At 35.7% G+C, this 27,295-nt stretch overlaps 2 protein-coding genes across 2 annotated transcripts; both read right to left on the bottom strand.

The window, feature by feature from the left end:
- Positions 1-16,558: 16,558 nt before the first annotated feature.
- Positions 16,559-18,332, bottom strand: LOC126728274 (uncharacterized). Its single transcript, XM_050434128.1, has 2 exons — positions 17,793-18,332; positions 16,559-17,098 (listed from the first exon to the last, which is right to left on the bottom strand). Exons 1-2 carry the CDS (start codon positions 18,330-18,332, stop codon positions 16,559-16,561), a joined length of 1,080 nt encoding a protein of 359 aa, XP_050290085.1.
- An 860-nt stretch (positions 18,333-19,192) lies between these two features.
- On the bottom strand, positions 19,193-20,080 carry LOC126728273 (uncharacterized). The gene is made up of 2 exons (XM_050434127.1): positions 20,027-20,080; positions 19,193-19,852 (listed from the first exon to the last, which is right to left on the bottom strand). The coding sequence occupies exons 1-2, from the start codon at positions 20,078-20,080 to the stop codon at positions 19,193-19,195; spliced, it is 714 nt and encodes a 237-aa protein (XP_050290084.1).
- Positions 20,081-27,295: the final 7,215 nt, after the last annotated feature.

Genomic DNA, 27,295 nt, shown 5'->3' with positions numbered 1-27,295 from the left:
GGGTTTTAGTTTTGGATTTGGTTTTGGTTAAAGTTTACCCAAAGCAAGGTAAGTCTCTCTAGCTCTCATTTCTATTTTGTAGCAATATTTGTATATATATTTGTTGTTAAATTTCTGGTTTTTTAGTTTTGATTTTGATTGAAGTTTGGTTTGGGTTATGTGTATTTTTTTGTGTAACTATTGGTTGATTGTGTGGGTTTTGATTTTGGTTGAAGTTTGGTTTGGGTTATGTGTATATTTTTGTATAACTATTGGTTGATTGTGTGGGTTTCAGTTTTGGATTTGGTTTTGATTAAAGTTTACCCAAAGCAAGGTAAGTCTCTCTAGCTCTCATTTCTATTTTGTAGCAATATTTGTATATATATTTGTTGTTAAATTTCTGGTTTTTTAGTTTTGATTTTGGTTGAAATTTGGTTTGGGTTATGTGTATTTTTTTGTGTAACTATTGGTTGATTGTGTGGGTTTTGATTTTGGTTGAAGTTTGGTTTGGGTTATGTGTATATTTTTGTGTAACTATTGGTTGATTGTGTGGGTTTCAGTTTTGGATTTGGTTTTGATTAAAGTTTACCCAAAGCAAGGTAAGTCTCTCTAGCTCTCATTTCTATTTTGTAGCAATATTTGTATATATATTTGATGTTAAATTTCTGGTTTTTTAGTAATTAGAAAACTTTTTCAAATGTTAGTGAGATTCTAAAACTATCAATTGCCTTTATATATTTCCTTATTAAACGATTCATTGTTAAACGTTTTTAAATCATTAATAGGAATTGATATTTGTATTGATTATATATTGCCAAGATTAACAAATCTTACTAACTTTACTAGGCCATTTCTTGTTGATTTGATTAGTCAAAGCACATTTTTAAATCCTTAATATGGGAATTGATATTTGTATTGATTATATATTACCAAGATCAACAATCATATTAATGTTACCGGGCTATTTACTATTGATTTCATTAATCAAAGCAATAAAAAGAGTGGGGACGGCTTGCAAAACTTTCTTATTTCCTAAATATATAGTTAGATAGCTGAGTTAGTTGTATCTAGGGAGTGGGAACTGCTTGCAAATCTTTTTGGTCTGTTACATGGAGGCAAGACTTTTGAGCAATAATTTCGTCAAAATTGATATATTTTAAAATCTTAAAATTTAAGTAACTAGAACTTTGGACACAAGATTTAGCAAGGGTGTACATAGAATTATTAACTAGAGCTTTCTTCTTCTCTCTTGCATCCTAGCTCCTGCTCCCTTTTTTATCTTCATAGAATTATTACACTTCCAATGGAATTTTTCTTAAAACTGCAAAAGAATGGGTATAAGTTATGGTGCAACAAACCTTCTGGTGCTTGCTTTCAAATTTCTTGGGAATGAAAATTGAATTGTCTTTTTGGGTTTGACTATAATCATATGTTTGGCTTAGCTATAGATGCTTGTCACTTAAGGCTATTAGCTTGATGCTTAAGAAGAGCTTGACAATCTTATTAAGTGAGAAGGAATTTTGATTTTTAACAGAAATGGAATCAATTTGACCAACTTCGATCTCCATTCTGCTCTCACAAAGGTATACCCTTTTTCCTTTTCTATTTTTTTTTTTTAAATTTTATTTGGAAACTATGTTCGAAATGTTATATTTTCACCATATGCGAATCAGATTGTAACCATGTAATTTTTTTATTTTGAGTTTACGATTCTAATAAAGCCATTTAAAGGCATTTGCATTTTTTTTTCCTAATAATGAATTTGGGTTAGTATTTAGTGAGAAGTTAAACCTTAAGTGTGTAAAATTTAGTTGTATTTGATTTTTTAACAATGCAGAGAAAATGTGAGTTACTTTGAATTTTATAGTAGTGAATTTGGGATATTTATAGGTATTGGAACAAGTGGGGTTTGAGGTAATTGATGGTGGAGAATGGAAGTTCTGGAAGTATGTGGAGGAAGCTGAGGTTGGACTAGGGCTGTCGATTCATACTATTTTCATTATGGGAAAACTGCTGGTAGGGGATCGAAATTTACTAGGTTTGTGTGTATATATATATGCTTTATTAATTTTTTTTTAATTATCATATACAAGTTTAATTTTTTTTTTTTTTGCAATGCTAAATATGAGGGATGTCTTCATTGGGTCTTACATTAAACACATTTGAGAAACAAACTATTTTTTTTTTTAGTGCTTGCTTTAAGAGCTTGTCTATTCATGCAGCGGTCTTTGACACTTTTATACCTTGATTTAATTGTGAGAATTTCTTAATCACATGAAAAATTTCTAAGTGATGTCCACTTTAGTTATGCCTACAAATTTTGTTTCTTTACCTCTATAGTTTTACTTGTGTTTAGGATCAACAAAGTAGGGAGCTTTCTCAATGTCATGTATCTAAGCTAGCCAAGAAACTGAGGGTGAAGGTATGAGTGATGAGTTGGTACTTTTCACCCTTATTTATGATATTACTAAGTTCATTTGTATTATTGCTACTGTTGTATTTCTTTTGCAAGTTTAGTGTGAAGTTTTTTTTAACCCTTAACTACAATCTTGTTTTAGTCATTTAATTTTACCAATTATTTAGTTTTTATTTGTTGATTGTTTTTCAGGAAGAAGAGGTAAAATTGAAGCCTGTTATTGCATTTGATTGTGGTATGGTCTTCTTATAAGAGTTCTTTCAATGATTTTTAGTTACATCTTGATGTAATTGAGATGTGAAAAGGCTAATGCATTCAGTACTAATAACTGAACGGTTTTCTGATTTTGGTCCTTTCATTTCATGGCCTAAAATGTGGCCGTTTCTTTTATTAGTAGATTTTTAGGTTATGGGTCAAATGTCCTTGTCTCACCATCCTTATTGAGTATCTAGACTTAGCTACGTTATATATATATATATATATTCCCCCCCCCCCTCTTTTTTGCCAACATGGTACTTTGCAGGGCATTTCTGTCAAACTGAAGGCTTTCATTCATCTATGTCAATTCATGTCTGGTTTGCCAAAGGCCTTGTAGCTGAATTGGCACCTCCCCATGCACAAAGTGCATGGGGGTTTGGGGGGGAAAGGGTTCGAGCTGCGGGGTCAGCAGCATATTGTAATTATTTCTCAAAAAAAAAAAAAATTCATGTCTGGTTTCTTAGCCAACCATTTCGTCTGAAGTGGACCCAACTCATTGAATTTTATTTTTTGAGTGCTTAATGTAGCATTGACCAAGTATACTAGTACTAAAAATATAGCTAACATTTGCAAACAGCTAGTTCCAAATAACAATCTAAATTGACCTGAATGACAATAATGTATAAATACTATTATTTAATATGTAACATGCCTTTGCAATTTGACAATTAAATAATTTCTACCATTTTTATTCCTTTTGAATTGATGAGTGAGTTTTGCTCTTGACTTCTTGCAATCTTTTTTTTTTTTTTTTTAATTTCTTTTTTATACTAAAAATACTTGCATAGTGTAAGAGAGTGCAAGATTTTAGATACATCATCTATCAATATATATCCCAAGAGAGAAAGAGAGAGAGAGCTACAACTAGAACTAGAACTACAAGTCTGTTATGGCACGTCTAATTTATCAATATTTCAAACATGAATCAAGCAAGTGCCTTTAACAATGCTTCTATGCATTAATCTTTCCACTCAATTTAGTTGATAATTTTATTTTACTTTGTCATTGTATTTTTTATTAAAATAAAAAACAACTTAATTCTGACTGTTGGATTTGTTAAATTGCTAGATTAAACATTTGGTGGCTACTGCAATATCTTTAGCATCCCCTGTGGAGCAAAGCAAGGTAGCAACTAGTAAGTTAACCTCTCATTCTCTGACTACGTATGATTAAATTATTAAATAGCTCATGTTTACTGTGGAACAAATGCAAACTAGCAGAATATTGGAGCTTATCTTCTGGTTTGTATATCTTTGTACACCTCTCCCTATTTTAGTTTATAGTTTGTTCTCTCAATGTACTTAGTTTAGTAGTTTCTTCTCTTTTTACATGATTTTGGACGTGAAGTCACCTAATTTACGTCTTTTAAGTGATCTTAGTAGTCTATAATTTAGACTTAGATTTTGTAAGATTAGCAGCTCATTGTAAGTTTGAGTTCCTCTTTCTGGGAGCAAACCAATGAATTGCTCAAGGGAGAGTAAAATCTACTTCAAAATACCCTATTAGTATATAATTATATGTCAAATTTTTTGTTGTGGTGAGTTGTTGATTTGGAGCAAGTGGGTGGCTTGCACGGTGATATAAGGTGGTTTACTTTTCATTATTGGGAGTGTTGATTGTTTTGTGAATATTGTGATATTATTGTTCAACTATGTGTGAATTTATTTTATCTCCTCTTAGTAAATTCAAATATTCTACTGTGGTAGGTTGTTGATTTGGAGCAAGCAGGTTGTTTGCACAAAGATATAAGATAGTGTATTTTATTTTGGAAGTGTTGATTGTGTTGTTCCTATTGTGCTATAATTATTGATAATGAACTTAGTCATTCTTGCTGGAATTTCCTTAATAATTCTACCTTTTATGTGATCATCTAAGTTTACTTTTTATCTATTGCTACTTGAGTAATACTCATGCATTGGTGTGTTCAGTGATTAGCCCTAGGCAAACCAAGTATGGATCTAACTTGACTTAGACTTATATTTTTTAGTTTCGTGAACACTAGGTTCCTAGGTGATTGGAGTGGTCTAGCATCTTAAAGCTTTTTCAACATAAGCTATGGAGTCAAATTCAAGGCATTCTTGATTATTACCCATGATTAAGTTCAGATTTTTCATCATTGATAAGTATATGTATGGCTCCTTTGGAAGAATGGGCATGGCAATTTATGGTACAAGGACAACTACTTAATGCCCTTGATGAGAGATTGAGGGCTAGAGGTGGGTTTGATGAGGGGAAGATTGAGTTGGATGAGTTAGAAAGTGAGGACATGGATATATATTTGCTCCAAAAAATGAAATTCAAGGATATGTGGTCTGAGTTTGAACAAAATTATGGCTCTTCATTATAGCCAACATTTGAAGATATTCTTGATTATTACCCATGATTAAGTTCAGATTTTTCAACATTTGAAGATTTTTCATCATTAATAAGTATTGTATTTGCTATTGTAAATAATTATAAGTAGATATATTTAATTTGTTGGTTTAATGTGGTATTGTATTTGCTATTGGAAAATATGAGTTATGATTCATTACAGGTGTTATAAAATAAGTATTGAAAAATATGTATTTTAGGTACATTACAGGTGCTAAATTTTTTTTTAAAAAAAAAGGACCTATACCAACGCTTTTGAAAGCGCTGGCATAGGTCCTTTTAAATTATACTGATTCACGACCTATACCAGCGCTTTTGTAAGTGCTGGAATAGGTATAATCTATGCCAGCGCTTTCAAAAGTGCTGGTATAGGCCTTTTAAATCATATAGATTCAAGACCTATACTAGCGCTTTTGAAAGCGCTGGCATAGGTAGTACCTATTCCAGCGCTTTCAAAAGCGCTGGTATAGGTCTTGAATCAATATGATTTAAAAGGCCTATACCAGCGCTTCAAAAGCGCTGGTATAGGGCATATGCCTTTCCCAGCGCTTTTGAAAAGCGCCGGGACAGGTCCATCGACCCTATACCCACATTCACTGCGCGGCGGTTTGAAGCGCTGGGAAAAAAAAACGCCGGGATAGGAATTTTGACCCTATCCCAGCGCTTTCTGGGGCTATCCCAGCGGTTTTGAAAACGCTGGGATAACCCTGTTTTTTTGTAGTGACACCTGACAACTTATCTGTCATGCACCAGGCGCACGATATACGAGCTCTTCCTCTCATGCGTCTAGCTAACAAGATATCTCACAAGGGATGGGAACAAATGAACATGTTTCTAAAAAGGGGAACAGATGAACAAAAGCTGCTTCACACGTTTAAAACGTATCACTATTTACGGGGCCAAAATGGGAAATTAATCATATTTGTCAAACAATATAATTAGTAGGCATTGTTACAAAACTATATTTTTTATTAATATCTCAAGTTTAAAAAATTCGATATAGGGTTTATAAATCGAGTCTTCAAGACTCAGTTTCAGTGTTCTGATCGCGTCTGATTTGTTGTTTTTTCAATGTAGTGTCTACTTGAAAATCGAGTCTCTAAAACTTGATTTACGAGCAAACCCAATTTAGTTCCCAATTTTCGCTGAAAATGAAGATACAAAAGAGACCCTGTGGACATGACCCCTCCATCCAAGCCAACTGGCCATAATAGACCAAGCCTAGAATTATTGAGTCCTGGTCCTACCTAGTCCAATAAATATGCCTGACTAAAGCAAACCTCAAATGCAGAAAAAGAGATAAGTTTTGGGCATCTTCAACCCGTGACTCTGCGAACTCAGAAAAAATAAATTATGTACTTTGAAAAAAAAATTTCTTACCTACTCCTTTAAATTCTGGACAAACCAATAGCATTCACTCTAGTTTTTTCCCTATCCATTGTAGCTTTGCTATCTGCTAGGATGGTACTGTTCAATGTCAGAGATTTTTTTTCCCTATTCACACTTTCTTTTCAGTGTAAATGTTTAACATATAGAAAACTCATTTCCAAGTGGACGCCATATGAAAAAGCGCCAATTCAAATTTGATCAAAACATGAAAACCGAGTCTTTGAGACTTGATTTATAGGCCCTCATCGAGTCTTTTAAACTCAAGATGTTAGTATAATATATACTTTCAAAATAATGCCTACTAATTATATTATTTGGCAAACAGAGTTAATTCCCAATTTTGGCCCTATTTACGGAGTAGTTTTAGGACAACAAATTATTTCACAACTTTTTTATTATAATTCTGATATAACAAAATGTTAATGGTTAACCATCATCAAATAGACTCAATATTTTTTTCACTAATCACACTTTATCACATCATAGTTATGAAAAAAAATTGTAAAAATTTTTATGGCCTTAGACTTTTCCCTATTTACGACTATTTAGTTTAATTTTCAGTTTTGATCTTTACACACTTCTCGCTAGGCAGTAGTCTCAGCACTTTTCTTGCATATTTTCCCACTTTATTTTCCTTTCTCACTGCATTAAATTTAAAATTAATGGCTCCTATAGTTTACACAAAATGGAAAAAAAGGACCTAAAAAAAAACCATTTATTATCCTGTTACACGCTAGCACAAAATGGGTTTAGTTTATCTCCAGTAACTTTTTTAATTAGAATCTCATTTTGTTTTAATGAGAGATTAACACATCATCCACTAACTAAATAAAATGTAGAGATTAAAATCCACTACCACTTGTTATTGTATATTAAAAAAAAAAAAATATATATATATATATATATATATATCCAGTTAAAAAAGTACTGGAGGTCACACTCTTGGTGCGATGGTCACTTCACAAGTATAAGTGTTTGTGGGGTGTGAGGTGTGAGGGGGCAAGGGCTGGGGTTCAAATCTCTAGAAGAGAGTTTCACATACATATATACTTAAATTAGACTATAGTAGAATTTATATCTTGTATAAAAAAAATTAAAAAAAAAAAAAAAAAAAGTACTGGAGGTAAGCCACCTGCACAAAATACCTTAAAGCCATTACTATCTTTTTGCTTCAAACGACTTAATATATATTCTTGTGCGCAATAATGAAATAATTTGGATTTTTGCTATAAACTCAAATTTTAAATACTTATAAGAATAAAGAAAGATATATTTTTCTAATAGCAATGTGTGTATACAATTTTATAGTTATATTGTTATACACTTAGCACTTTTAGATTAATTTATTTTCTCAACTTATTTTAAGGAATCAATTAGGAGTGTAAACCTTACGTATTTAGATTCATGTCATACTTTTTTTAAGGTTAGATTAATGTCTTACTTTTTTCTTTTTCTTTTTTTGAGAAAAACACACACATACACAATGGAGAGGGAAATGGTTGATTAATGTCTAACTTTGATTGTTAATAACTATGACTTGATTATTTTTTATTTCTTTATTTTAATGATATGAAAAATACATTCAAGACTATTGGAAATTAAAAAATCATATAGTCTTTTCAAAATATGAAAAAACATCAAGAGCAATTAAGTTAATTAATGTAGGTATAAAAAAAATAAGTTATATTTTAGATTTATAGATTTTGTATGACTACATTAATTTACAAATGTTAATTTATTTTTTTATTAATATCAATTAAAATATTTCAAATTATTTTTGTTCCTTAATCTTGTCTTTTAATCTTGCCTCTCTTGAACTAAAATTCTAGCTCTACTACTACTTTTAATTACATTAAAAAAAAAAAAAAAAATTAAGAGAGCTTGGTTTACTATTTTTGTGCGATCAAAATGAATGTAAAATGATGGTTTGTTTCTGCTATTTTATTTCAAGAAAAATATGATTATTGGTTGTAATCTATATATATAAAACCGAAGCCTTTACTGGCACCACAATTTTCCACGTCAGCACAATATTTAAAAAAGCACAATATTTAAAAAATAAAAAATAAATAAAAATTATAACTCCTCAAAACCCTAGCAACCTTACCCCTCTCTCAAGTTAAGAAATATAAAGTCACGGTTTCTGCAAACTCTCTCTCTCTAGACGTAAGAAGCCCTAAAGCATTCAAGATCTACAATGCACGGTATAGATTTTAGCTTATAAAGTTCAGCTTTTGTAAGGTTAGTTTTGTTTATATATTAATTAATACATAGTACTTTGTTCACCATTGAATACTCATATAATCAATTTCCAATTCAGTGTTTAAGAATTAAACCAAAATTCTAACTGCGCTATCATAAAATATTATTATTAGTATGAATTTTATGGAGTTGCGGTGTTCAAGAATTAAACCAAAATTCTTTTAAATTATCTATAATATTTTGTCCTCTGAAAATTTTATCTCTTTAATTTTAGTATATTGTGTTTCTTAAGCTATAGAGAGATTTTCTTTGGTTTCTGCAAACTCTCTCTCTCTCCAGATGTAGGAAGCCCTAAACGCACGGTATAGCATTGAAGATCTACAACTCACGGTATAGATTTTAGCTTATAAAGTTCAGGTTTTGTAAGGTTAGTTTGTTTATATATTTAGTCCTTACGTTTAGGTTTAGGTTTAAGTTTTAAGAGATTTATATATTACTACTATGTGGCTGAATTTCCCGTGACATCAGTTTTATGTTTTTAACCAAATACATCAGGAAAGCAAGAGAAGGCGCATAAATATTTAGTCCTTACATTTAGGTTTAGGTTTAGGTTTTAAGAGATTTATATATTACTACTATGTGGCTGAATTTCCCGTGACATCAGTTTTATGTTTTTTTTTTTTTTTTTTAATTTGTTTTATGCAAGGTTAGTTTGTTTACATCAGTTCTTTATCTCAAAGATAAGACTTTTATTTCTACCGCAAGAACTATTTAGGTATGTATCCCTTGCAAGCACACATGAACTTAAATTGTCTTTTAATATATGCATGCTTTATTATTTTCTAATAGTTTTCCCGTGCATCGCACGGATTAGCGACTAGTATATATATATAACCGAAGCCTCTGAAGTACCCACAATTTTCCACGTCACCACTATTTTTTTTTTTTTTTTTTTTTTTTACTTTAGTTATAATATTTTAGTTTAAGTAGAACTCTATTAAATACATGTTTCAAGAGGGGGTGTTTGGTAGAGTAGTTTGAGTAATGTTGTTTGAAGTTTTTTGAAATACGTGTGGGTGAAAAAGTGTGCGGAAATATGTGTAATGTTGTTTAAAATGTAAAAATGTGAGTTTGAAATAGAATACCAAATAGGCCTAAAATTCTAATCCAACTAAACCAAAAATATTTTACTTTTCAATTTTTTAATATTCTATTTTTGAAGCCCCACCATTCGATTATCCCTTTAGCCCTCTATCTGGGTTTCATCCTCAATAAAAGTAAAGCACTCCCTCTTTCAAAATCTGGGTTGGATAATGAGTCTTCTTTGCGACTCTTCCAAAGAAGGAAAATTTTTTCTCTCTTTACGATTAAATCCGTTAGTACGAATCACATCAAATATCTGTGAAACGTTTTAACTTTTATTTAGTTTTATTAATTCGTTAATGTTTGAATTGCTTTCAGTTTGAGTATTGTTGATTTCAATTAATTTACACCTAATAATTTGTTAAATTAATTCTTCTTTTTTTAATTTGATTTCTTTCTCTGATTTCGTAGCTGATAAATCATGTTCTTATTCTTCATCTTTCTCCTCCAACCTAGGTTAGTTAACTTTCCTAGAATCAAAATAGTTTCACTTTTCATAGATGCACATCATCTACTTGATTTAAAGCTTCCAAAGTATTTTCATGATCAAACAAACTTAACCAAATTGAGCATCTATTTGGGTGTTGAGAAAAAAAAAAAATAGTGAAGCAAAAGTAAATGGAAGCACAATCAATTGTGAAGGTTCTTTTTAGATACCTTTGTGAATTTTGAATTTTGCTTTGTTAGTTTGCCAATTGTGAATTACTTTATGTTTTTTCTACTAAGATTTTTCTATGGTATTCTATTTTATTTCACTTTTGTTGCAGGTGCTTGCATTTTTTTTTTTTCCATGTTTGTAGCTGAATATGATTGAGGAGGGGTTACATATGATTCTTTGAACTACAAGACGAGGACAGTCAGGTATTTACCTTTCCTTTATTCTGTACTATTTCTTGCATATTTATTGGTAATATGTTTCTAGAAAGAATTTGAAATTGGAATGTGATTGCATATTTAAGTTTCTTGGTTATCTCAAACTTGGGGGTATTCCTGAGTCTGTTGATTCTGTTTTGTATTTGTAGTATTAGCCGTGTATCTGTATAATTGAGTTTGTGCACAAACTTAGATAAATCTTTGGGTTTGGAACTCTACACTGGCTGTCATTCTGTTTGATATATATATATATATATATATATATATATATATATATATATTAATAAAATTTTGATATTTTTAATTGTCATAGATGTTTTTTTACCTCCAACACAAAGACTCACGGCTAAACTCGCTCCCCAAACCACCGATCTCCACTTTTGAGAGACAAAATGCAAACCCCTTCACCTTCCTCCACTGTTCCCCTTCTCCTTCTTCCAAAACAAAGACCCACAGCCAAACCCACTCCCAAAACCACCATTCTCCACCTTTGTGACATGAAATCAATTTTTTTTAATGATTGGGAAGAGCACCAATCTATCTGTAACCAAAAGAAAAGGAGAATTAAACTGTGCGGATGAGTCTTTGAATTTATTTCTACCCAAAATCAAATTAAATGGTTTTTGATCTTTGTTTTTTCTTTACTTTATAAATAAATATTATATTTTTATAATTAAAAGTGCTGTATTTGAATAGGCACAACAATTGTTTCAAAGGGATGCACAAACAATTACGCTAGAAGCACTTGAGAGTGTAAAGGCTGCCCTTGCAAGCAGTGAGATTGAACACAAAGCAAAAACCAAGAAGAAAGTAGTTCCTCACAAAGTTGCTGGCCAAGCCTGGGAGAACCCGACACTAGCAAATTTGCCAAAAATTATGAATTATTTCGCCCTTCTCTTATTCACTATGTGTTGGTACTTAATTTATATGATACTAAGGCCAGATCTGTTGATCTATAATGTGTGCAGGCTAATATTCATAATTTTCTAACCAATTTTTTTCGCAAATTTTTATAAAACTCAATTCCTTCAACATGCAAGGTCTTAATCATGTTATCCTTTTATAACATTTGGTTTGATTCTCTTATAATAATACTGATGATGCTTGAGATCGTCAACCAGATCGCTCGTCCAGAATGGAGTCGTCCTATGTCAACCCGACCCTGAAGAAATAGAGTGTGAAAGGAAGAAGAATGGGTCACCGATGTAATGCCTGCCACAGAACCTCCGATGCTAAAGTTAGAATGGCTAGAATAGGAATAACAATAGCAGAATATCAATCATTGTGAATTTAGAGTTTTTTGTGTACTGTACCTTGGATCTCATGGATAGGTATTTATATAGGTGTTTACCTCTTCCTTCTAGCCGTTGGTGCTGCCTTAATGGCGATTTCATTCTTGTATCAGTAACGCCTTGTAAGGCATTAATGGTGGGTTATCTCCCTAACGGTATAGAAATTCATCATTGCTTTGTAACGCTTCATCAATGATTAAGGATGGACGAGTCCGTCCTCGCCCGATGATTACCACTAGTTGGACAGTTCTTGGAATTATCCTCGTCTTCATGTCTTTCTATGGATGAGGATATGATCGGGACCATTAGCTGCCCCCCTATTCTGAGGTCATCCGTATTTTGGATGATCATGGGAATATGAGGATTTTTTTTTTTTTTTTTTTTTGCGCTTAGGGCGCTTAGGGTTCTGCTCCCGTATTGATTGCTCGTGGTGGCGTGGCATGCATCGTAGCCATGTGTCCTACTCTGATTGGCTGAGAGGTCTTGTTTCCAGTGAAGCCTTTTCAGATTTCCCGCACTTTTCAAGGTAAAATTTTTTAATCCTTGCCTTTCCCTTCTCATTTCTTCACTTTCTTTCTGCAATTGGTTTTTCTGACTTCCCGGTTGTGCATTTTACTCTCAGTCTTCTCAGTTTCCTTCCTTATTTTCAAGTATGCCCTTTATTTACGCCTTGTATACCTTTCTCTTATGCTCCTATTTTCTTTTTGTGCTCCCATTTTCCATTTTGGGTTGTGTTGCTTTCTTTAATGGTGGATTATTCTAAAATTAGGCGCACTTCACCCTCCATCGCCTTCTTTTTTGCTCGCTTAGGGGCACTGGTAGATTCTTGTAGTGACCTGTTAGGTGCGTTTTCATCTAGTTATCCATATCCACAAATTGGGGATTTTGTTATGGTTGGTAGTGGTCTAGGTTTGGGGTTGGGTGACTTGTACCCACTGTTGCACAAATCCTTAGCTTGGTTTAAATCCGTTCGAGGGGATTTGAGGGAAAATATGGGGTCCGAGGTGAGATCGGGTGATCTAGAAAGAGGTTCGTCTTCTAATGTAGGCACGGTTAGGGCAGGGGTAGATACGACTACCTCTGCACCTTCCTGTGCACCTTCGTCCTCTTATCCTTCTACTTCTGCTATACCTCGTTCTTTCCATGCCCTTAAAGAAAAGTGTACTTTGAAGATAGAGGTTTTTAGTAAGTTCAAGGATAAGTTCCAGTTCCCTAATGAGACTAGGGCTCGTCTTCCTAGGAAGGGTGAGAAGGCTTGTGACTTTGCTCATGGAAATGTTTGTTTTTATAAGGCTGGGTTTTTGTGCAGCCTCAGATTTCCAGTCCATCCATTCATCATGGAGCTTCTTCACTATTTGAACCTTGCTTCGGGGCAGCTTATGCCGAATTCTTAGAGAATCGTCATAAGCTGCATGGTGGTTTGGACTATCATAGCTGATGGGGATATGATCATGCTTAACGAGTTCGTCCATCTCTACCATTTGAAAGAATCCAAGGAGTTCGAGTATTATCAATTGTACTCTAGAATAGAAAGTCTTGCCTCATTGATGATCTTCCATCGTCCTTCCGTAATTGGTAGTCTAGGTTTTTCTTCGTGTCTAGCGATGGTTGGGAGACTCTTTCTGATGACTTTTGGGGGGACGTCCCTAGGTTGCTACGCTGGTGGGAGACCCCTCAGCTTGGTGCGTTTGCCTCCCATGAGATGTTTTTCTTTTTCAACCTTTTGTTCATATTGGTCGTCATTCTAACCTTGCATAGTTTTCTGTTTTGTAGTGAAAGAGCGTCCTGAGCTTGAGGATAAGTTCACGGAGAGGGTTCAAGAGGTCATCAAGTACGCAAGTACTATTGATGATTTTGAAGAGCTGGTTGATCCACGCACTTTAGCTCGTCATTGTTTGGGGCCGGAGCCTTCTGATTACGTCCTCCGCACACTTGACTGGGAAGAGAGAAAACGTGAGTTGTCTTGATATGTAAGATCGTCTTTTCTTCTTTTTCTTGGCCTTAACTTTTTGCTCTTCTTGGTGCAGAGATGACGACCAAGTTCAACAAGGAGATGTACGCGAAGATTAAGGGGGAGAAGAACAAACCCCTTTCCAACATCAGTCAAAGAAGGTTAAGAATCACTGATAAGGAAAAAGAAAAAGAGACAATGGAGAGAGTTTCATCCACCCCTACCCCAGATCTGGATGAAGGTCAAGCAACTTCTCCTGGCATTTCAATCGAAGAAGTTGTCCATCCTTCGAAGAAACGAAAGACAAGAGATAAAAGGGAAAGAAAAGATACGCTTCAGTGTTTGGGAAGATGCCGGAGCAGCTATGGATTGTGCGAATGAGCTCCTTAATCCTGGGGAGATGAAGGAGAATTCAAATGTGCCCTCCCACGAGATGGTGAGCCATCACATTCACAAACTCATGCAGGTAATCTTCCTTATTTTTTCCCTTTCTACTTCGTCCTTAAGAGTTTAACTGCCTCTGCTAACTTTGGTCACAATGAAAACTTTTGTTGTCAGGTATTGGGGGAAACCATGCACATCACTACCCAGTATCTGCAAACGAGGAGAAGGCCGTCGTGGCCAACTCAAAAGTGGAGGCGTTAGAGGTTGAGGCTTCGGGTTTGCGAAAGACTTGATTGCTACTATGGATGCCAACAACATTTCTAAGGAGCAAATCAAGGTTTTGACTGAGCAGCTGGATTCCGAGAAACAGCTGATAAAGCAAAAGGATGAACTTCTTGCATCAGCTAGTCAGAGGATAAAGGCTGCCATTGCTAAGGCCGTTCTTCTTTCCAAACTACTGATGAGTATAATACCATTCTGTTTCAATGGTATTTTAAAGGCTTCAAACTACTGAGGAGGTATCTGATAAAGCATGGCCTAGGGACAGATTTGGAGGAGTTGGATTTTGAGGCTGTTGATAAAGAGATTGAGGAGGATGAGGCGGCCTTGGCAGCTTAGACTGCAGTGTCCACTGGTGCAGACCCTCCCCAGGCTGATAAGGACGACGATAATGCTCCACAAGCTTGAATCTGCTGCCCCCTGAAGAAGAAATTTCTTTTTCTTTTTCTTTTTTTCTTTTTGAAAATGCCCTGTATATTTTAGGGCTACTGGACACCTTATATTCAGATGCCCCCCTTGTTTAGGGGCTTTTTTGAATAGTTTTATAATTTTAAATAATATGTCTATGCATTTATCTTTATTCATCTGGTTGGTTCATATGTCTTGCTTGCACTTCTTGTTGGCTATTGTTTGCTTAGAATGTACCCTCTGTCCCTTTGGGGACTTAAAAATTTTTTTTGGCATGTTTGCTTATCTTCATCCTTTTAGGGACTTAGAGAAATTTGTCCAAACGTGAACTTGGTCGTCAAAGGATGGCCTCTTTGTGTTGCCATGTGTGTTTATTTAAGAAACCCTTTGTTTGGACGATGTGCATATGTTTAAGAAATTTTATCTTTAACTTAGGCAATATACAGCCATACAAGGAGTCTTATTGCCTTTGATTAGGACGACGTACATCCATTTAAGGAGTTTTATCATTTGTCTTGGACGATGTACATCCACGCAAGGAATCTTATCATCTTTTAATTCGGACGATGTACATCCTCATAGGGAATCTTATCATCTTTGGATGATGTACATCCACTTAAGGAATCTTATCGTCTTATTTTTTAGATGATGTACATCCACTTAAGGAATCTTATCATCTTATTTTTTGGACGATGTACATCCACTTAAGGAATCTTATCGTCTCATTTTCTGGATGGTGTTCGTAGTTTGAGAAAGAGAGAGGTAACCAGAATACATGATTGCTGAATAATATGTTTATTTATTTTAAAAAGTATGAGATCATGCATACAATTGGACTACGATTCCTATCCATAATACCTCTTTAGGTGCTCGACATTCCAAGGACGAGGTAGCTTGTTTCCGTCCAGATCTTCCAGGTAATAGCTTCCTTGACAAGAACAGTGGATGACCTTGTACGGTCCTTCCCAGGTTGGTCCTAGCTTGCCTTGTGCCGGGTCTTTTGTAGCAATCATCACTTTTTGAAGGTCGAGATCTCCAATGTTGAACCTTTTCAACTTTACCCTCTGATTGTAGTCTTCGGTCATCTTCTGCTGATACTTAGTCATTCTTTGGAAGGCTCGGTCTCTGACTTCGTCCAGACAATCCAGGTTCAGTTTTAATTGATCGTCGTTACTCTGTTCGTCAAAGAACTCTGTCCTGAGGCTAGAGAGCCCCATTTCAACCAGGATGACTGCTTCTATTTCGTAAGTTAGATTGAAGGGCGTCTCTCCTATTGGCATTCATGCTGTAGTCCTGTAGGCCCATAGGACGCTTGGTAACTCCTCGGGCCTGAGGATGTCCTAGGGACGAATACTTGTTCTTGATGCCTAGGTTCACGCAAAATGACCTAAATCTGTGGCTGTCGAACTGGCAACCATTGTCTGAGATGATCGTCCTGGGTATCCCGAACCTGCAAACAATATTTTTCCATACAAAATTTTGTACCTTTGCTTCTGTGATTATTGCTAGTGCTTTCGCTTCGACCCATTTTGTGAAGTAGTCTATCGCAACGAGTAAAAACCTCATCTATCTCTTTCCCTGTGGTAGGGGGCTCATAATGTTGATTCCCCATTATGCGAATGTCCAAGGTGAGGAAATGGTCGTCATTTTTTCCCCGGGGACTTGTTGGACATTTCCATACCTCTGGCAACGGTCACATCTTTTGACAAAATCCACTGTGTCTTGTTGCATTGTGGGCCAAAAATAACCTACACTCGTGATCTTTTGGATGAAGGATTTTGCTCCTATGTGGTCACCGCAAATTCCCTTGTGCACCTCTTCCAGGACATATTTAGCTTCCTCCTCTTCTACGGACCTCAAGTAAGGCTGGGAGAAGCCTCTTTTGTAGAGCTCATCATTGAGCATCTTGAACCTGGCAATACTCTTCTTGATCTTCTTGGCTTCTTCAAGGTTCGGTGGTAACCGTCCATTTTTAAGGTAAGACAGAATAGGACATGTCCACCCTGAGCGAGTGTGCACACGGAAGGTTTGAAATTCTTCGATGCTAGGAGAGTTTTGTTCTTCCAGCCTCCAATCATTTACCTTTGATTGATCGTCTACGAATGCACTCTGTGCTACTTCGTCAGCTTCAACATTCTGACCCCATGGGATCTAAACAAACTCTGCACGATCAAAGTTGCTTACCAACTAGTTCGTCAACTTGAGTTATTTTTGCATTCTTGTCTCTTTTGCTTCAAAATCTCCTTTAACTTGCCCAACGACGAGCTGTGAATCACTTCTCAACAAAATGTTTTTAGCTCCAAATGCCCGAGCTATTCTTAGCCCCGTCAATATAGCCTCGTACTTTGCTTCGTTATTAGTTACAGGGAATTTGAGCTGGACACCATACTTCAAAACATCTTCTTCAGGGGAGGTGATGACGACACCTGCTCCACCTCCCTTCTGGGTGGACGACCCATTTGTATGGATCGTCCAAAGCTCTTCCTAGTTCTCTTCATTCTCGGGGGCGGTGAATTCTGCTATGAAGTCTGCCAATGCCTGAGCCTTTATGGCCATCTGGGGGCGGAATTCTATATCAAACTGACTGAGTTCAATAGCCCATTGTACCATCCGTCCAGCGGCTTCAGGTTTTTTCATTGCTTTCTTGATGGGCTAGTCTGTCATTACTATGATCAGGTTAGCTTGGAAGTATGGTCGAAGTTTTCTTGAGCCACTATTAGGGCGAAAGTAATCTTCTCTATTCTTGGGTATCGGGCTTCAGTTCCTTGAAAAGCCTGGCTAATGTAATAACCGGAAGTTATATCTTGTTCTCTTCCCTAATCAAGGTTGCGCTGACTGCAGTTACGGATACTGCAAGGTAAAGGAATAAATCTTCTCCCTCCTTGGACAGACTCAAGAGTAGGGGGTTGCTCAAGTAGCGCTTTAACTCCTGGAATGCTGTCTCACATTCCTCTGTCCAGACAAAGGCTTGTTTCAGGGTCTTGAAGAAAGGAAGACATTTGTCCGTCGCCTTTGAGACGAAACTATTGAGGGCAGCTACTCTTCCTGTAAGGGATTGCACTTCTTTTACCATCTTTGGAGAGGACATCTCGAGGATAGCTCTCACTTTCTCAGGATTTGCCTCTATCCCCCTTTGCGACACCATGAACCCGAGGAATTTCCTTGAGGAGACTCCAAAGGCACATTTGGACGGATTTAGCTTCATGTTGTATTGTCTGAGCGTGTTGAATGTCTCCCTGAGATCGTCCAGGTGGTTCTCTTCTTCTTTACTCTTGACAAGCATATCGTCGACGTACACTTCTACATTCCTCCTAATTTGATTGCTGAACATCTGGTTTACCAATCTTTGGTCCATGGCTCCTGCGTTCTTCAAACCAAAAGGCATGACCCTGTAGCAGTAGAGCCCCTAGCTGGTGATAAAGGCCGTCTTTTCCTGATCTTCCTCAGCCATTTGTATCTGGTTGTATCCAGAAAATGTATCCATGAAGGTAAGAAGTTTGTGCCTGGCTATTGAGTCTACCAGCTGGTCAATTCTGGGCAAGGGAAAACTATCCTTCAGGCAGGCATTGTTCAGATCCGTGAAGTCGACACACATTCTCCACTTCCCGTTTGCCTTTTTGACCATGACGATGTTGGCCAGCCACTCAGGATAGAAAACTTCCCTAATAAAATTAGTAGCAAGTAGTTTGTTCACTTCGTCCATTACTGCTTTGTTCCGTTCAAGGGCAAACACTCTTCTTCTCTACTAGACAGGTTTTTTCTCAGGGTCTACATTAAGGCAATGTTGGATAATGTTTGCTAGGATACCTAGCATTTCCTCATGGCTCCATGCAAACACGCCGAGGTTATCCTTCAGGAAGCCGATAATCTCTTCTTTTGTCTTTGGATTTAGACTTATCCCTACTTGGGTCATCTTTGCTGGATCTCCTTCGACCAACTCTATCGTTTCTAGCTTCTCGACAATTTCTGGTGTTTTATCTTCGATTATCCACGTGTGGTTCTCTTTTGAGGCCAGGATGGCCTAGTAGCACTCTCTTGCCAACACCTAGTTCCCTCTTATCTCTCCGACCCACTGTTCTGTTGGAAATTTCACCTTCAAGCAGTGTATGGAAGTGGCAGCTTTCCAACGGTTGAGGGTAAACCGTCCTATGATCACATTGTAGGACGAGGGTGAGTCTACCACCAAAAAGTTATGTTTGTTGGTTACCTGGAGGGGATAAAAGCCAGCTGTGACCGTTAACGTTTCTATTCCATGGGGGTACACCTTGTCTCCACTGAAATTAATGAGGGGGACTCGAAAGGACGAAGTCTCTTCTGGTCTACTTTTAATTGCTGAAAGGTAGAAAGGTAGATAATGTCCGCCGAGCTCCCATTGTCTACCAGAACCCTTCTTGTGTTGAATCCCTCAATCATGATTATAATGACCAGTGGGTCATCATGAGGTTGCTTTAACCCTCTACCATCTTCTTCTGAGAAGTACATGTCTTGTTTTGTCCGTCTTTGCTTCAAGGAAGGCAGGCTATGGACACTGTTCACCTGCCTTTGGTATGACTTCTTGAGGGATCTGAATGACCCACCTGTGGATGGTCCTCCTGTGATGGTTTTTATTTCCCTTATTGCACTCTGTGGACAAAGTGGTAGGTGGTCTTCGTCTCTCTGAGAGCCTTCGTGTTGGTCCTTCTTGTCGTCCCTATACCTGCTAGAATCTCCCCTTTTCACGTACTTCTGTAATTTCCCTTTCCATATAAGTTCTTCTATTTGCTCCTTCAAATCTCGGCAATCGTCTGTGTAATGCCTGTGGTCTTTGTGAAAACAGCAGTATTTCCTTTTGTCGCGCACACTAGGCAACGAGTGGAGTGGCCTGGGACATTTAAGATACTGTTCGTCCTTAATCTTCGTCAAAATCTAGTCAACGGGCATCACTAAAGGCGTGAACTTCAATGGTCGAGGATTTTTGTCATCTCTTCGTCTATTTTCTACGACATTCTGCCGGCCCGCTCGATCCCTTTTTCGTCCTCTTTGGTCGTCTTCTTTTTCTTTCTTCTTCTCCTTGGGTTTCTCTACTCCCTCTATAGCTACCAAGGCGTCCTCAGCATTTATGTACTTCTGTGCCTTCAAAAGCATCTCTGCCATCGTCTTAGGGGGATTTTTTGCTAGAGAGACCACCAATTCTCTGGACTTTAATCCAGCCTTAAAGGTCGTAAGTTGTACCTTATCATCTGCTTCGTCCACCTCCAGAATTCCTCGGGTGAAGCACGCTACATAGGACCTTAAAGTTTCTTTTTCTTCTTGCTTGATGGTGAGCAAATGGTCAACTAGCCTTTTTGGACGTTGCCCGCCGACAAAATGACGAAGGAAGGAGCTGCTTAGCTGCTTGAAGTTATCAATAGATGACGTTGGCAATTTGGTGAACATTCCCTAGCTGCCCCTTTGAGGGTAGTGGGGAAAGAGTGGCACAGAATCTCGTCAAAGGGTTGTTGAAGACCCAGCGTCATCTTGAATGTATTGAGGTGATCCAATGGATCTTTTAGTCCATCAAAGGGCTCGAGCTGGGGTAGACGAAACTTGGAGGGCACCAAGCATTCCTGAACTGCTAAGATGAAAGGTGAGTTTGTCTTTCTGACTATTCTATCTAAACTTTGATTCATCTTTCCCTTGATAGCATTTCTTAGCTCCTCCATCTCCTTTCCCATCTCCCTGAGAAGATTTGAGTTTGCCTCTTCTGGAGTGCTGGTTCATCTCCTCTGACTATCTCCATCATTGTCTTTGTTGATTTCCATGTGGTTATCTTCTTGTTGCAACCGCTGCCTCATCTCTTGGTTTTGCCTAGTAAGTTCTTCCACAGTGGCTGCGAGTGACTGGATTTGTAAGGCTAATGCAGCAGGATCTTGGCTAACATTGGATTCCATCTGGACCTGTGAGTTGAATGGAACAATACCCTTGAACTAGGTGCTGAAGAGTAGTCGTTCCCCACAGACGGCGCCAAACTGATGATGCTCGAGATTGTCAACCAGATCGCTCGTCCAGAATGAAGTCATCCTATGTCAACCCAACCCTGAAGAAATAGAGTGTGAAAGGAAGAAGAATGGGTCACCGGTATGGTGCCTGCCACAAAACCTCCGATGCTAAAGTTAGAATGGCTAGAGTAGGAATAACAATAGCAGAATATCAATCACTGTGAATTTAGAGTTTTTTGTGTACCGTACCTTGGATCTCATGGATAGGTATTTATATAGGTGTTTACCTCTTCCATCTAGCCATTGGTGCTGCCTTAATGGTGATTTCATTCTCGTATCAGTAATGCCTTTGTAAGGCGTTAATGGTGGGTTATCTCCCCAATGGTATAGAAATTCATCATTGCTTTGTAACGCTTCATCAATGATTAAGGACGGACGAGTCCGTCCTCGCCTGATGATTACCACTGGCTGGATAGTTCTTGGAATTATCCTCGTCCTCGTGTCTTTCTATGGACGAGGATATGATCAGGACCATCAGATACTATGATAGTAACGTGGGAATTTAATAGTAAATTTTTTTACCTTGATGCTAAGCAAAAAAATGAAGTTACTATGTCTGATTTTTATTTTATATAAATTGATAGAGTTTATGTTTGATTGAACTTGGATCAGTTGAAGGTTTTTTCACTAATTCAGTTTGCTGTGTATGTGCTATACTTAATTTTCTTTACTAAATTTAATGTGAAAAAAAAATGTTTTCTTACATGGTCTTGACATTGATTTGACTTAATTTATATTCAATTTATTTTCCATTTTTAAATTATTCAATCAAGCTCACAAATTACAATTCAGACCCTGATATTAAATTCACTTACAAATGAACATGAATTTGCTATGGCTGTTAACTATGAAGACTTATCAGGAAAAAGAAAAAGTTCAACTATTTAGTTAGAATTCTTTTTTATCATTGGTTGTGTAATACTCCATTTTTAGCATTACATAACTGGCATTGCATATCATGCATCACGACAACTGTTTCTAAACATTCTGTATCAATTTTATATAAGTACCAACTTAGGAGTGTCTTAGTTACATATTTTGAATGGAAAAGTTGTTGGCATCTCTACAACACAATTAATTCAGCTTGGAAGGATCTCTCTCATCAACTAGAAGACAAGTTTGAAAAGTAGTGGAAAGAAAGAAAAGGAATGGCTCCACCAGCTGTTAGGAATAGGAACAGGAACAGTCTGACAATATGAAATGAGTACATACTATAAAGTTCAACTAAATTGGCTGATGAACTTGGATATAGCGTCAAAAAAGATTATTAGATCCTCTTTCTTTTTTCTTTTTCTTTTTTTCCAGTGCTAGGACAATAAGTAAGCTATTTGATAATTCAGACTTGGTAAGAAAAGTAACTTAAGATCTTAAAAAAGCTACTGAAACTTCAAATTGTCATAATATTCCAAGTTTCATTGTGTTTCTTCAATGTTTTATTAGAATACAAAAGGATATTAATCAAAAACTAGCACTGAAATATTGTCATAGTGTTTGGGTTTTTATTCCCATTAAATTACATTTCAAGGTTTGTTGTGACTTGAGCCACATTTTTTAAGGAAGTCAAACACTTTAGTGTTTGTGTCCTTAATATGTTTAATTCTTTGGTTGATTTATTGATTCTTTCCCTTGATGTGCTATATCATAATAGGTTGTTGGTTGTTGCATCTTCATCATGATCACAAAGTGAAGATAAAGATTACCCTCATCAATAGATCATATAACTGTTAATTTGTAATATATGTTTTTGCTATTTAGTTTTATTTATACATATACTATATCCTCCTGCTCTCAAGTTCTCACATAATAATGAGCTGGATCCATGTACATAGAGTCCACTCTTATGTGAAATGAGAGTAAATACACCAATGGCAGTTAGATATATTACCAAACCAGAACGCGTTCAATTGACATTGATTGGATTGAATTATAACATGTGGAAAACCTTATAGGAAAAAGTAAACAACTGGTGCAACCAGGTTCATACAATAAAGCCTACCCTTGGGCCTGCAAAGTTCATAGCTGCCTAATAAAATCATGGCTAATTGGAGTCCATGCATATAAGACCTGATAGGATTGGCTTTTAAAATCCATCAAGTAAAAATCTTGGTACTGTCTTTTAGTTTATGTAGTAGTTCATGGTTTTCCCTTTTAGTTTTGACTGTAGAAAATACATTTTATACTATTGGTTTAAAGTAGTGGACAGGTATCATTTTGTCATATGCACCAAAGTTTGATTTCTATTTTTTATTATGTAATTTAATGTTTCATATCAAGATTAATATTTCATATCTATGATAAGAAACTATAAGACTGGAATCCTAATGTACAATCAAAGAGGAAGAGGGAAAAAAAATAGTTTACATCTTTATACACAATAGCTTTCCCGTGCATCGCACGGGTTAACGACTAGTTGTAGATGAAGATGAAGATGAAGATTGAGGATTCTGAAAGAAGATGCTAACACCTAATAACACTAAGAGAAAATAACAAAAAAAAAGATGCTAACACTTAACACTAGAGAAAAGAACAAGAAGAAGACAATAAAAAGCTAGAGATAAGAAAGTAGGCATATAATAGTGTTTGCATGTTATTCCGTGGATATCTTGGGATATGGTGTAGTTGTACTAAGGGAAATCTTTTTCTCTTTTTTTTATGGGGGATTTTATATATTTTATAATAGTGATAAGAGAAATTTAATACTACTACAAGAAATCTAAGTTTAGGTGGCATTTGTAAAATGTCACAAAAAAAAAAAAAATCATTGTAAACACAAATTGTCTATCACCATTTGCCATGTCAGTGTTTGTATTACCTAATAACAAAAGAGCAGATTGGCCTACAGTTTCTTTGTTGAGCATTTTGCTTTGTTGAACATGTGGCAAACTTACAATAATGTGAGAATTTTGTTTTGTTGAGCACGTGGTAAACTTACAATAATGTGAGAATTTTGCTTTGTTGAGCAGGTGGCAACTTACAATAATGTGAGAATTTTGCTTTTTTGAGCAGGTGGCAACTTACAATAACTAGTGTTGGTGGCACGTGCAAGTCACGTGCTTTGTTTATTTGATGATTTAATTAGACCAACAACACTAAACACTAAGTCCAAGCAATCACAATGAAATTCTCCAGTTTCCCAAACCCATCTAAGATTCACCAAAATGCAAAACACTAATATAGTTCTTTCTAGTTCATATAACATTTCATGAATAGACCATTAGTAAATCAACCAAATTATATTTCTACATTCAAATTCACAATCTTTATCTTAGATTACTTCAAAATAATTAGGTGAATACATTAAATAACAAAATGAAATCCTTTCGGAAAAAAAAATGAAACGAAATACTAATTTTACAAAACCACCCTCAAAGCCCACGACCAAGCCCTCTCTTGCAAAGGTCTTATAGACTTGCCAGTAGCCAAGAAAGCATGACAACGACCCACAATCAAAATACAAAAACATAAAACTCAATCAATTCCTTTCAAATCACCAAAACTTGCCCACCCATATCAAAACCAAAGGAATTAAGTGAGTGTCATGATATCTTAGCACAATAACATGAGCAAGAGAAACAAAATGACTACATAACAAATTAAAACAAACCAGAAATAAACAAAGTAATAATCCACATGCACGTTGAACCCATGTGGAGAAGCTACACCTAAGAGAGATAAATATAATTTAAATAACGATAAATATACTTTCAATAATGATAAATATAGTGGTGTTCTTGAATAATAGCACTTCTCCTAAATTTCATAAACATCTCTAATCTTATATCTATCCCTCACCGGGTTCTGTGTTTGTGTCTATCAACAAAGATTAGATGAGATAAGATAAAGCCAAAAGGAGTTGGGATATTTCTAATGAAGGAGTGATACCATCCAGATTCTAGAGTTGATAGACAAAAAGGCAAAAAAAAAAAAAAAAAAAACCCAGAGACTTTTAGCCTACCCATGCACTTAGGATCAAACATAGTAATTTCAAAAAAAAGCATCTTCGCCGTACGGCATGCGTGGGCCCCGGTGGCGTAAGTCCGGATCTAGCAGCATGTAGGTGATCTCGATACGCATGTGACTCTGATAGGTACCGCCCGTGTCCCTATGTTTCAGGCTAAGTACAATGTCCAAAAGCCTGGGTAGGGTTGTCCAGCTACAGTGAGAAGTCCTGTTCTGAGTAATTCTGCCTTAGGTGAAAAGTCCCTTGGGTATGTTATGGTATTAGAGCGGAGACCTATAATCCCTTGTACGGAACTCTCACTTCCCATACGAGGGTAAAGGAGGGCTTTCTGCTGTACAGCATCTCTTCATGCTGACAGCCAAGCTTTATGTTTCCCTGTTGAGTGTAAGCCGTGCCAGCACCTTGCTAGCGTAAGTCCAAATCTGGCAACAAAAAGGTAGGTGTGATGGTGCAACAATAAGCAGGTGCGACACATCTAGGGTGCATAAAGACACATGACTCTAATAGGTACCTTGCTACTCCTTTTAAAAGGTGGTGGTAGGTCTAAATGCCTCCCACTTACACTTGACGAGGTGGGGCGTGATCTCCACTAGATATGTTTTGGTATTAAAGCCATGGATGGTAGATGTATGAGTTTTATTTTTTTGCAATTAAGAAGTTACTAGGAACATATATTACTATATAGCCAATACTTGCTCCTTGTTAGCGTTGGTTAGCCTCAAGACTCGTTGGCAAACCATAGTTTCACGTTGGTCAGCCCGTTTTTTGTTAGTCGACGGACAGGCATGTGTTTGGGTGGTCTCGCAATGGAGTTTCCCGAGAAGGTGGTCCCGATAGCAAGGATACTAGTGGTTAGTAATACTTCCGCCAGTAATTATTAATTGCCTAGAAATAGAATAAATACGTTTATCATTTCATCAATTGTTTGCTAGTTCACACTTAGGTTAGGCAAACACTAATTTGAAACATAGACTATGATGATATAGATTATGATGAAGGATATAGCATGAGAGATATAGACAATAATTGATTAAATGGTAATATGGATTATGAAACAGACTCTGATTTCGACAGTGATATGGATGATTATAATTATAACTATAATAATAACACAAATAATTGGAATAACACAAATAACTGGACTACATTAACAGAAGATAAAATCAACCGACAGACTAATAGACACAATAGTAATTTTTTAGACATAATTAATAAAAAATTAGAATCTTTAGAAAATATTGAAAGATCCAATGCAGCAAAAAGGAAAAATGATAGTTTTTCGAACCTCTATGAAAAATTAGAAGCTTTAAATTCTGAAAGAGAATTTGAACCAAATCATAGATCACCTTTAACAAAAGACCATGATAGCTAATTGGCATAATGAAAGGAATAATGTAATAGAAAACTGGCATATAAATAGAAGTAGAAAAGATAATAGAGAATTAAAAACAATTCCGACAAAAAAGAAACAAAATAGCTTTATAGAAATAATGCAATATAAAGAAAACAATAAGAAAAACTTTGATGAAAGAAAAGACTACAATCAAGAGATGCAAAAGATGATAGACGTAGTAAAAGTAAGAAGTTCAATAGAAAGACAAGAAAATAATAATAGGAAAGAAGACATAATAGAAACAATACAAAAGAATCCTGGTGCTATAATACAAAAGAAGAAGATAGATATAATTGATGAAGACAAAGAAAGAAGGATAGAAAGACAACAAGATAATAGTATTCTTGCTAACTCATTCATAACTCTACGTAAAGAGTTAGATATAGAAAAAGACATAGTAAAAGAAAGAAACAAGATAAGGAAAGAGAAAGAAGATGATATTCTAGTCAACAAAGAAAGGATAAATAATAGTCCTAGAAATAATTATAGTTTGAAAGAAAAAATTGATGAGAAACTAAAATCAATTGAAAGATCCATGATATATGGTTTAGCAGAATTAGCTAAAAAGATAAGAATGTTAAATTCACCTTTAGATATAGACAGAAAAAGAGACATAATAGTCTTAAATAATACTGAGTTATCAGATAATGAAAGAACTGACAGACATATTAGAAATACTATTTGTCATAAATGTAAACAATATGGACATACTAAGAAACAATGTGATATACATAATAAAATTGTTAAACAAATTAGTAAATTAGAATTTGAGAAAGATGTAATAAATGAATTAATGGAAATGTTTGATGTTAAGCAAAAAGAGATAGATCAAGTAAAGAAAAAGAAAGAACTAAAATCAACCAACCCACTTAAAGTCAATAAAAGAAAAAGAAAACAAAAAGACATAATAATGAAATTGATAGATAATTTACCTAATCATTTAAAAGACAAAAAAGTATATTTAATAAAACTAAAAG

This window comes from Quercus robur, chromosome 5, assembly GCF_932294415.1.
Source record: "Quercus robur chromosome 5, dhQueRobu3.1, whole genome shotgun sequence".
NCBI classification, from domain to species: domain Eukaryota; kingdom Viridiplantae; phylum Streptophyta; class Magnoliopsida; order Fagales; family Fagaceae; genus Quercus; species Quercus robur.
The sequence above is the reverse complement of the archived record's forward strand: the minus strand, read 5'-3'. Positions and strand labels throughout refer to the sequence as shown.